Source organism: Phaethon aethereus (genome assembly GCF_964289735.1).
Source record: "Phaethon aethereus genome assembly, chromosome: 5".
In the NCBI taxonomy this organism is placed as follows: domain Eukaryota; kingdom Metazoa; phylum Chordata; class Aves; order Phaethontiformes; family Phaethontidae; genus Phaethon; species Phaethon aethereus.
In genome coordinates, this window is record NC_138579.1 from 50,497,483 (window position 1) to 50,509,741 (window position 12,259).

General features: G+C 42.1%; 1 protein-coding gene across 1 annotated transcript in view; it reads right to left on the reverse strand.

Annotated features, from left to right (window-relative positions):
* Nucleotides 1-2,597: 2,597 nt before the first annotated feature.
* Nucleotides 2,598-12,259, reverse strand: part of PDHX (pyruvate dehydrogenase complex component X) — a gene marked incomplete at its 3' end in the record, with an annotated part of 62,985 nt that continues 53,323 nt past the window's right edge. The window contains exons 10-11 of the mRNA XM_082000759.1: nucleotides 9,112-9,176; nucleotides 2,598-2,862 (exon numbers count right to left, since the gene is read on the reverse strand). Coding sequence (XP_081856885.1) covers nucleotides 2,598-2,862; nucleotides 9,112-9,176 — 330 coding nt within the window. The remainder of the gene's footprint in view (nucleotides 2,863-9,111; nucleotides 9,177-12,259) is intronic.

Genomic DNA, 12,259 nt, shown 5'->3' on the forward strand with positions numbered 1-12,259 from the left:
ACTGTGACCAGCTGAAGAGTAGAATACACAAATGCAGTGGAGCAACGACAACACTAGAGCACTAAGTACAAAAATGAAGAACAGTGTATCAGATTTTAAATTAGTCTGCAAATTCTCTTAGTCAGAAAAGACTTAGCTATGCAAAAATGATATAGCTACACAAACAATGAGAACTTTTGGTACATTATTAAGGACAATATATAAGGGTTTTTTCCCTTCAAAGTCATATGGGATTGACAAACAACTTTGGAAAAATTCATGGTTAACCATTTAAGATTGCAAATCAAGCTTCAGCACCCAACCTTGAATATTGTTCAACAGTGAGAAACTCCTGGAAATACAGAATGGATATGTCCATTATTGCACAGTAAACTAGATTTGGTAATGAAAATCTCTCCCTACTGTTAGATTAATAGTTTATGAAATTTATGATATCAGAACAAGCCAAAGAAACAAACTCATAACTACAGGTTTTGTCTTGTAATTAGCTTTTTATTATGTCAGCAGCTCAACAAACAAGTCATCCAAATCTTTAAAAAAGTACCTGCACAAACTAGAATATGACAAACTCCCATAATTCTAGTGACAATTTATATTCTCACCAGGTCATGTAAATGCAGTTATTTCATTAAACACACACAATACATGGTTTCATATTTATATACAAGAAAAAACCCAATTTACTTCTGTTAATTTAAACTTCAGACCATTGCACTTAAGTCTCCAAGTTACACTTTCTACTTAAATCTTTATTCTCTCCATGCAAAGAACAGCATTAATCAGCAAATATTCAGTGTGCAAAATCTGACCTTTCATACTGGAACCTCTATGAGATTATGAGATCAAAGCTAGTTTTTCATCACAATACTGCTGGGCACAATTAACTTAAAACCCAAGTTAACCACAATATATCACAGAGCACCTGAAAAAAGTATTTTTTTAATATTTTGTGGTACTGAAGAAGACATCCGAGCTGGGACAATGTCTAACTGTAAAAAATGTAATTGTCTCCGAAGTAAAAAAAACCCTATTATTAATATATTTTTTAACACAAAATGTTGTTTTCATTAAATGTTGGTTCTATCAAAAACTAAAAATCAACGATGCTGAGATTTCTATCCTTTATGGAAAATGCATTTACTCAGAGAAGTTTGTCCTCCTCTCTACCCCTCTGCAGGGCATTAGACAAGGCAGTTATCTTCAAATACTGGAAAAAACAGATGCACCTACAATTTAAATGGGTTTTAATGACTTCTAATTATACTAATGAAACTGTGGATTTCACCAGATTACTTAATATTTTGACAAATTACTTTTCATCTGTAATCTAATTTAGTCTCTCAGAATTTCCTGTAATTTATTTTCCCCATTCATATCTACAGTCATCTAGTTTTCTTCAGTGTAGATTAAGGGAGAAGACAAAGAACAGTTAAATCTGTGATGTAAATGAAATTAAACCAAAATTTTTTTGGTTTGTAATGTCTTTTCTCTTATGTAGAAGGTCACTGAAGTATCTGTCAAAATGTTATAAACCTTCTTTTAATCTAATTTGGATGGCACAATATGCCAGAAAAGTCTTTTGAAAATGGAAAAACTTTCTACTGCAGCAATATAATTTAACTACACATTTATCTCAGTATTGACAAGGATTCATAGGAGCACTTTGCTCAGTTATGATCCTTGCTTTCCTCACTCCAAAATCTAGATATTTTGCCCTCTAAAGGAACCCATCTCAGCACAGGAAAGATCCCACCTGGAGTACTGCATCCAGCTCTGGAGCCCTAAGCACAGGAAAGACATGGACCTGTTGAAGAGGGACCAGAGGAGCGCCACAAAAATGATCAGAGGGATGGAACACCTCCCCCATCAGGAAAGGCTGAGAGTTGGGGTTGTGCAGCCTAGAGAAAAGAAGGCTTTGGGGACACCTTACTGCAGCCTTTCAGTACACAAAGGGGGCTTATAAGAAAGATGGGGACAGACTTTTTAGCAGGGCCTGTTGCAACAGGACAAGCAGTAATGGTTTTAAACTGAAAGTGGGTACATTTAGACTAGACACCAGGAAGAAGTTCTTTACAATGAGGCTGGTGAAACATTGCAACAAGCTGCCCAGGGAGGGGGTGGCTGCCCCATCCCTGGAAACATTCAAGGTCAGTTTGGACAGGGCTCTGAGCAACCTGATCCAGTTGAAGATGTCCCTGCTCATTGCAGAGGGGTTGGACTAGATGACCTTTACAGGTCCCTTCCAACCCAAACTATTCTATGACTCTATGATTCCCTTTTAAATTTCATAAAGTTTTCTTGAATTTTCCTTTACAGAGGAGACTGACTTTTCTATGCAAACATTACATGCCATTAGTACTAATTATTTAAAGAAATGTAGTACGTTAACTTCACAAGTCTTTTAGCTGTACAGTATAAAACCTGGCCATTGCAAAAAACTAAGAGCATGAGAATTAATAGGTTTTCACAGTAACACAATAAATTAAATATTTTATCTATCCATCTCACAGCAACTATTTATTCCTCTATACAGAAAAATAACCCAGGTGCATAACAGTTATCTATGTTGACAAAACAAGAAGCAATCTTCACCACGTTTAACACAAGGCAAGTCGCATTGGATTCTCTATGTTGGCTTTCAAGGTCTCCAGAAACTTTGAAGCCAGTTCATCATCTACCACCCGACCATCACTTGAAAGAGTCACTGTCATGAGTTGATGCTGCTTAAGTTTCTCATTCCCTTCTTCATCTTCCACAATTTTGAGTTCTGGTCTTGCTCGGCCCACAGCTAGGATGCAGGCCTGTGGAGGGTTTATGACTGCAGTGAAATCATTGACGCCAAACATGCCCAGATTGGAAATACTAAATGAAAGAGAAAAGAGTTAACAGTAATGGCAGAAATTATATATCCCCTAGAAGAAATAATCTATATTCAATGACTGCGATGACCTATATCCTCTCCCAAGGCCAAACCCATTAACTTTAAAATAGATCTGAACTGGATTTCAGCTGGACACATTCAGATTCTCAAGAGTTTGGGATTTTTGCAATTACAAATAATGCACATTTTTAAAGAGTCCCATTTCTTTACAGTAAAATATATCCTTGCATTGCACACACTAAAAACAAAGTAGGACAGGAAAGTGGTATCTTCAAATAAACTTCGGCTGTTGCTGTTCCAAGCTGACTGTCTTTTAGATTGAACCTCACAACCTCAAGTTACACTGGCTGCTGATAACGAAGTGATACAATTTAGGCACCTATATATCACTCAGGCACAGGAAAGCCTCATCATGGCTTTCTCCCTTGAACATTTTTGTCTGTATCACCAACCGGGAAGTGGTATATTAGAAAAGGCTTGGACTCTTGTGAATCATGGAATCGAAGAGTTATTAAGGTTGGAAAAGACCTCTAAGATCATCAAGTCCAACCATCAATGCAACACGATCATGCCCACTAAACCATGTCCGTAAGTGCCACGTCTACACGTTTTTTGAATACTCCACCACTTCCCTGGGCAGCCTGTTCCAATGCTTGACCACCCTCTCGGTGAAATTTTTCCTAATATCTAATCTAAACTTCCCCTGGCGCAACTTGAGGCCATTTCCTCTCATCCTATCACTAGTTACTTGGGAGAAGAGACCAACACTCACCTCACCGCAACCTCCTTTCAGGTAGTTGTAGAGAGCAACGAGGTCTCCCCTCAGCCTCCTCTTCTCCAGACTAAACAACCTCAGTTCCCTCAGCCGCTCCTCGTCAGACTTGTTCTCCAGACCCCTCACCAGCTTTGTTGCCCTTCTTTGGACACACTCGAGCACCAAAATGTCCTTCTTGTAGTGAGAGGCCCAAAACTGAACACAGTATTCGAGGTGTGGCCTCACCAGTGCCGAGTACAGGGGCATCACTTCTGTAGTCCTGCTGGCCACACTATTTCTGATACAGGCTAGGATGCTATTGGACGCCTTAGCCACCTGGGCACATCATGTTCAGCTGGCTGTCAGCCAGCACCCCCAGGTCCTTCTCTGCCAAGTAGCTTTCTAAGAATGATTGTCTATACAGAAAGCCAGCTGACCATCTCCTCCCTTTTGTTCTAGCTAACTGAAAAGAGTGGAAAAAAGATTAATCTGTACAGAATCACAGAATAGTTTGGGTTGGAAGGCACCTTTAAAGGTTGTCTAGTCCAACTCCCTGCAATGAGCAACGAGATCAGGTTGCTCAGAGACCTGTCCAAACTGACCTTGAATGTTTCCAGGGATGGGGCATCTAACCCCTCTCTGGGCAACCTGTGACAGTGCTTCACCACCCTCATTTTAAAAAATTTCTTCCTTATATCTAGTCTAAATCTACCCTCTTACAGTAAAAAAGCATTATCCCTTGTCTCCTATCGCAACAGGCCCTACTAAAAAGTTTATCCCCATCTTTCTTATAGGCCCCCTTTGAGTACTGAAAGGCTGCAGTAAGGTGTCCCCAGAGCCTTATCTTCTCCAGGCTGAACACCCCCAACTCTCTCAGCCTGTACTCATACAAGAAGTGCTCCAGCCCCCACTCAACTTCACAGCCGTCCTCTGGACTTGCTCCAACAGGTCCATGTCTCTCCTGTGCTGAGGGCTCCAGAGCTGGACACAGTACTCCAGGTGGGGTCTCACCAGAGAGGAGTAGAGGCGCAGAATCACCTCCCTCCACCTGCTGGCCACGCTTCTTTTGATGTCACCCAGAATTATGGCTTTCTGGGCTGCAAGCGCACCTTGCCAACTCATACCCAGCTCTTCATCCACCAGTACCCCTAAGACCTTCTCAGCAGGGCTGCTCTCAATCCATCCGTCCCCCAGCCTGTATTGATACCAGTGGTTGTCCCAACCCAGATGCGAGGTTCACATGTTCATCCAAGTACCTTTGGATGGCATCCCATCCCTCAGGTGTGTTAACCACACCACTCAGCTTGGTGTCATCTGCAAACTTGATGAGGCTGCACTCGATCCCACTGTCTATGTCACTGATGAAGATACTAAAGAGTACTGGTCCCAACACGGACCCCTGAGGGACACCACTCATCACCGATCTCCACCTGGACATTGAGCCATTGACCCCTACCCTCTGGATGCAACCATCCAACCAATTCCTCATCAACCCAACAGTCTACCCATCAAATCTATACCTCTCCAATTTAGAGAGAAGGATGTGTGGGGGACAGTGTCAAAAGCCTTACAGAAATCCAGACAGAGGACATGAGTAGTTCTTCCCCTGTCCACTGACGTGGTCACTATCATAGAAGGCCACTAGGGTGGTCAGACAGGGAAGCCATGCTGACTGTCTCAAATGACCTCCCTGTCCTCCATGTGCCTTAGCATAGCTTCTAGGAGGATCTGTTCCATGATCTTCCCAGGATCCTCCTTGCTACCTTTTTTAAAAATGGGTGCTAAGTTTCCCTTTTTCCAGTCTCCAGGGACTTCACCTGAATGCCAGGACTTTTCAAATATCATGGAGAGTGGCTTGGCAACTACATCAGCCAGTTCCCTCAGGACTCTGGGATGATCTCTTCAGGTCCCATAGACTTATGCAATATTCATGTTCCTCAGGTGGTCTCGAACCTGATCTTGCTCTTACAGTGGGACAGACTTTGCTCCCCCAGTCCCTTCCTTGAGGTCCATCCCCTTGAGAGGTGTGGGAAGAGACACTGCCAGTGAAGAGTGAAGCAAAGAAGTTGTTCAGTGCCTCAGCCTTCTCCTCATCCATTCCTACCAATCTGCCTGTCTTACTGATCAAAGGTGTGGGGGGGTATGCGTTGTTTGACCTTCCTTTTCTAGCTAACATCCCTGTAGAGGCCCTTCTTGTTATTCTTTGCATCCTTTGCCAAATTCAGCTCCAGCCACGCCTTGGCCTTCCTGATGCCATCCCTATACAACTGAGCAATATATCTGTACTTATCCCAGGATACCTGTCCCTCCTTTCACTGCCTGAGCACTTCCTTCTTGCCCTTTAGTTTGACCAGCAGGTCTTGACTCATCCATGCCAGTCTCTTGCCTTCCTTTCCTGATTTCTTACACTTGGGAATTGAGAGCTCTTGCACTCTGTGGAAAGCATCCTTAAAGATCTGCCAGCTCTGTTCTGCTCTCTCATCCCTGAGGGCAGTTTCCCAGGGGGTCCTATTCACTAACTTCTTAAAGAACTCGAAGTTTGCTTTCTTAAAATTCAGGGTCCTGACTTCACTCTTTGCCTGACCCATATCCCTCAGGACTGCAAACTCCACCAGTGCATGATCACTGCAGCCCAGGCTGCCTCCAGTCTTGACGTCACCGATTAGCTCACTTGCTTTGTTGATGAACAGGTCCAGTATGGCATCTCCTCTGGTAGGGCTACCTTACTACCTGGCTTAAGGCGGCTTCATCAACAGGTTCCCCTTGATCGGGCATCCTGTAGTAGACACCAATCACAAAGTTCCCTTTGTTGCCTCAGTCTCTGATTTTTACCTGTAAGCTTTCAACCTGCTCATGGCTATTTTTCAGAGACAGCTCTTCACACTCCATTCATTCCTCTGCCCCTCCTTCCTCACCTGTCCTTTCTGAACAGCCTGTAGCTGTCAACAGCCTCATTCCAGTCATGGGATTCATCCCACCAACTTTCAGTAATAGCCACTAGGTCATAGCTTTCTAGCAGCACAGTGGCTTCCAACTCCTCCTGCTTGTTGCTCATGCTGCATGCATTGGAGTAGAGGCACTTGAGCTGGGCTGTTGGCCATGTCACCTTCTTGGAAATACACCGCTTAATTCCTTTGAGGTATATCACTGGTGTTTCCCTCATGGCTGCTATTACCTCAGGAGGCCCCGGCTCATCTCCGTAAGACTTCAAGTGTGTTCCAGTGTAGCCAACATGTCTCAGAGCAACAGGCTGAGGGCCCTCACCAGCACCCTGTCCCTCTAAGCTTAGCGTGTCATCCCAGAGCTTGTCATAGACAAGCCTGATATTATCCCCTCCTTCTTCAACTCTAGTTTAAAGCTCTGTCAATGAGCCCCACTAGGTCATGACCAAAGACCCTCCTCCTCCTATGAGAAAGGTGAATCCCATCTGACACCAACAGGTCTGGTCATGGAGCCATGCATTGATAGACTGGGTGCATCTGTTTCTTCCAATGTTACTGACTGCAACTGGAAGGATAGAGGAAAAAATAACCCGTGCTCCAGATTCCCTTACCAACCATACCAAGGCCCTGAAGTCTCTTTTGATTGCCCTTGGACTATGTGTTGTAGGTTCCTCGCCACCCACATGGAAGAGCAGTAATGGGTAATAGTCCAAGGGCTGTATCAGGCTAGGAAGTTTCCTAGTGATACCCTTAACTCGGGCCTCAGGGAGGCAGCAGACTTTAAGAGTGTCTGTCCAGCATATTGGACCCTCTGTTCCCCTCAGAAGGAAATCACTGACAACTCTTAACCTGTCTTTTTCTCCTTGTGGAGGTGGCTGTGATGTGGGGGTAGGGCTTTCTGACCTTGGCAATACCTCTAGGGTAGATGGACTATCATCCACAGCATCCATTGACTGGCCTCATACCTGTTGTAGAGAAGCACCTGGGAAGGCAAGGCGGGCTGCCGCCTCCAGCATGGAATTGCCTCTATCCACTCCCTTCCTTTAAGCAACGGCCTTCAGCCTGGCAGGGGGAGGATATAGATCCCCTTGATCTTGTATTTTTTCTGGTGGCTGTTCCTGTTCCTGTCTCAGGGAGAGCAGAGAGCATGGTTCCACCAGTCTCTCTCAGATTCCCTGATGCTCCTTAACCTTTCTACTTCCTCTCATAGCTCTGCCACCAGGCTGAGCAGATTATCTACCAGGTCACCCTGCACACAGCTGTTCTCACTACTGCCATCTGTAATCAGTGAAATACCCACAGTTACTCACACTCGGGGGCCATTTGTGTTGATTAAGACATCCAAGACCCCACTGCTGCATTTCCATATATTTTTTTTGCTGAAAGGCTTAGAGATTTTTTTGACCTCTCCTCTAGCATGAGTGACACATATTCCAGACAGTTGCAACCCAGGCATGTTAATATACATTACAGCAATGTTTCTGCGGAAGTCTGTAGTATTACTCTCATCACAAATTATCTACTCAAGAAGATCACAGAATCACCAAGGTTGGAAAGGACCTTCAAGATCATCAAGTCCAACCGTTAATCCAACGCCACCAAGCCCTCTAAACCATGTCCTGAAGCGCCACATCCACACGTTTTTTGAATACTTCCAGAGATGGTGACTCCACCACCTCCCTGGGCAGCCTGTTCCAATGCTTGACCACTCTCTCAGTGAAGAAATTTTTCCTAATATCCAATCTAAACCTCCCCTGGCGCAACTTGAGGCCATTTCCTCTCGTCCTATCGCTGGTTACTTGGGAGAAGAGGCCAACACCCTCGTCGCCACAACCCCCTTTCCGGTAGTTGTAGAGAGAGATAAGGTCTCCCTTCAGCCTCCTCTTCTCCAGACTAAACAACCCCAGTTCCCTCAGCTGCTCCTCATAAGACTTGTTCTCCAGATCCCTCACCAGCTTTGTTGCCCTTCTTTACTAAATATATGCTACTATTTAAATTGTTCTACCCAGTTTTTAATGTTTCAGTTGAAAGTAAACCGTAAGAGTTAGCACCATATTTTTGCTGTAACTTTTTATTGGCCCTCTAGAGACATTGCTCTGAAGAGTGAATAGAAGATGAACTGGACATCACTGTCTGCTGCAATACCTCTGCCAAACATCTCCTTTTAAAGTATTTATTTTAAAACTATTATCAATCCGTTTTCCTAACTACAGAATGCAATTTAAAAAACAAAGAAACAAAAAAACATTCTTCTGCAATTGGGAAAAATGAGGTGCAAAAATAAAAGTCAGATCAGTCTTGGTATGAAAAAACATGAATTTTACAGCAGGTTCAGATGAAATAAAACCTGTACCAAGATAATTGTTTCCCCCTGATACAAGGGACAGCCTAGGTTTGGCCCTCAGAATCATCACATGGAGTTTCATCCTAAATGGAGCAGGATTTTAAAAGGCAATTCATTAACACACAGTGGAATAGCTGAAATTAAAACGGTTCTGAACCCATATGTATTCAATGCTGCTAGAGAGTTTTACCTAAAAGAGCCTCCCTGGTACTCTTCTGGTAACAGTTTTCCATCTCTTGCTTTCTTTGCTAGAGCCTAAGGAAAACGAAAGAAGAAAAACAGGAGGAGAGGAAAGAAATTAACGCATTGTAATAGACTAATTCTTTTTACTTCAGTAAGACATTATAAGTACCATACAGCCATTAAAAAATCATCTGCTTTTGGATTTGGAGAAGCACCTCAGCAACATCACTGTCGTAGCTGCAATGATTTGGCAAAGAGACTAGAACACAAAACTTCATTTTCCCAACAATACTGGCTGTTCAATAAAAGCCGTTCTCTCACCTTACGAACCTCGGTCCAGTTTGCACAATGGAACCACCAGTCTCCCTAGTGTTTTTAGATGACAAAAACATCTAGCAAAATATTGATGAGACAAATTCACAGTATTCTTAACATATCTGATTAAGGAAACTGCCATGTACCACCTCAGAACTTTCTAGAAGATAGAGAGAATGCATTTCTTCCAGCTTAGCATTCAACTACCTTAAAGACCACCCTTCCTGTGACCTCCATTTCATTTGTGAGACTTTTGTGCTTCTAAATATAACAGAAGAAACTGTCCACAAATATTTTTTTCAAATACAGCCCAAGAAGTTCATACTATGTTCTAAGATAAGATCACAGAAAAAGAACCTTATCCCCACCTAGGATGTTTCTAGCTCAGAGATCTTCTTAGATGGAAGCAGTGGGAATCAGGATGAATAATTCTTACAAGTAGCTGTCACATAAGGAAGAAAGGACTGTGTGGACCTCAAGAGAAATGGCACTCACTGGTGGTTCAAGAGCCAGTTAATCAGCCACCAACCCATTCTTAACATCCTGTGAATACCCAACGGAAAAGGTGATGACTGGAAACGTGTCAGACAACTTCTCCATTAGTAGCAACCTTTTCAAAATGAGGAGCTCTTCAACTGACAGCAAAGACCAAAGTGGGAATACATGCAGGACAGATGATCTATCCTATTAATACAGAATATATTTAGTGTTTTTGGCTTGTATCATATTTATTCCACAGGTGGAAAAGTGCATGGAAAATGTCACATTGTGACGATTGCAGCATTATGATATTTTAAGACAAAAATAAGTGTTTCCAAAAGCACAGTCAGGGAAATAGACTCAGATCTGCTTCTGGGAACACTGATAAAACCCACACAGTCTGTTTATATTTTCCTCCTTCTGGTAAAAATAAAACATAATGATAGTTTCCAGTCATTTAATTATGTTAGGGAAATTTTGGTGGAAATGAACAAAACCCAAAAAAGTCTACTTTATGACAACATGGAAAAAAATGATATATCACATTTGTAAAACTTTCTTGGAGAAAGATTATTCCATGAATGCCCTCTGTTTTCTTGGAATTTTCCACTCCCTTTTTAGGCATTCTACCGCTGTCTTCTAGGATTTTTTTCCATGTTCTTTCCAGGAATTGACCTTTTTTCCTTTTTATTTATTTATTTTTTTAAATTCTAGACTGCCTGACAGGAATTGCCCATTCTGCTTTCCATGGATTTTCTACATGCATTCTATGACTAGCCTGTTAAGCACTCAATTCAATCTACCAAGAGGTAATTTCTATGAAACCTTACCCCTGCCTTTTAGGACCAGAGTAAGTAAGTGGAAACTAGGATTGAATTGACTTCCTTTTGTTTGCATGTGGGTGGAAGTAGAATCATTACAAGATAAACTTCTGCACAGAGAATGAGTTGGTTAGTAGTTACAGTTGTGACATGGATTAATATCCTTTCATGTTGTAATAGAACTCTGTTGGTCATGGTAAACAACTGTCTTCCCTGTATACATTTCTAAACATCTTTCAGGCAAGGGTTCTGAAAGGCCACAGTAGTTTAATGACTGCAGTGACTTCAGCTTAGAAATAAACACCAAGAAGTTTAAGAGACTCTCATTCTAATGAATCGCCCACCAAATAATTCAAGCTTACACCAAGTTTTACAAAACTTTGACACCCTTATTATCAATTTAAAAGTTAAAAGGATACACCGAATTTTATTTTAGGCCTTTATTAATCTCTGAATAATTAATGAACCAGAAGACAATAGCCATGGGAATAGCATTCACACAACAGGGTCAATATAAGCGTAATGCATATGGACAATTGCATTATTTAAGTGATGACAATATGGTGCTAGGATTCACATGACCTGGAAAGAAGTTAAAATTACGTGGAGCAGAAAGGGATGTATAAGCAATCTACACAAAGAAAGCGCCTGCCCTACTACAGGGAGACTGGCAGAGAAGCAGCTGCAGCTTCAGTCTGTGCCTCCCACATGCACACGTCAGGTACACGCTTATTTTGATAATTCAGTGAAGAAGTTGAAAAGCAAATTATGTTGGTGTGGATACCTCCAATCTATGTGACCCAATGACCTTCATATTGAGTAGTGTGACCTGTTACACACATTCCATTTGAAATGAAAGGGGAATGCTTACTTTATCATAGCCCTATTAAACATAATGCAAGTGTATATTCCCATGATGGGAACTGCAGGACACTAATTTCTGGTAAAAGAGGTTTGTAATACTGCATCACAGTATTATAGGTATTGAGGATGATAATGAAAGCACAACCTATACTTCACTTCTCATAATGCTTTTCTTACCATTCTATCACTAATCACAGAATAATGTAACAACATCAGCTGGCCTTCCTCCTTGGCTGGCTATTATATTAGTGAAAGTATTTGCCTTCACAACACATTCAACATGAAATAAGCAATATGGACTGGAAAAACCTTAAAAACAGATGTTTTGTGGCATGACACCCCTTTTCTGATACAACTTTGTTGGTTGATCCCCTTTGCCAACACAGACTATTATGATTTCTGTGTTTTTTGGTAAAAGACAAAAATTTACAAAGTGCAGCTTGTGTCTAGTTTTGGGACAGTTTTATGCCCTAGCAGCTACTTCCATTGCATTCCTCAGATACAGGCCTTTGATTAGCACTCATTAAATGATAAAAAAAGGCTTGTGTTGGGGCATTTCATCATTTATGGTATTTCTGCCTACCACAAAACACTGCTGCTGTGGCTGGCATCAACTGCCACAGACTCAAGTCACTCTAACTGGCACCTGGTCTATGCAAAATACTGCTCATTACT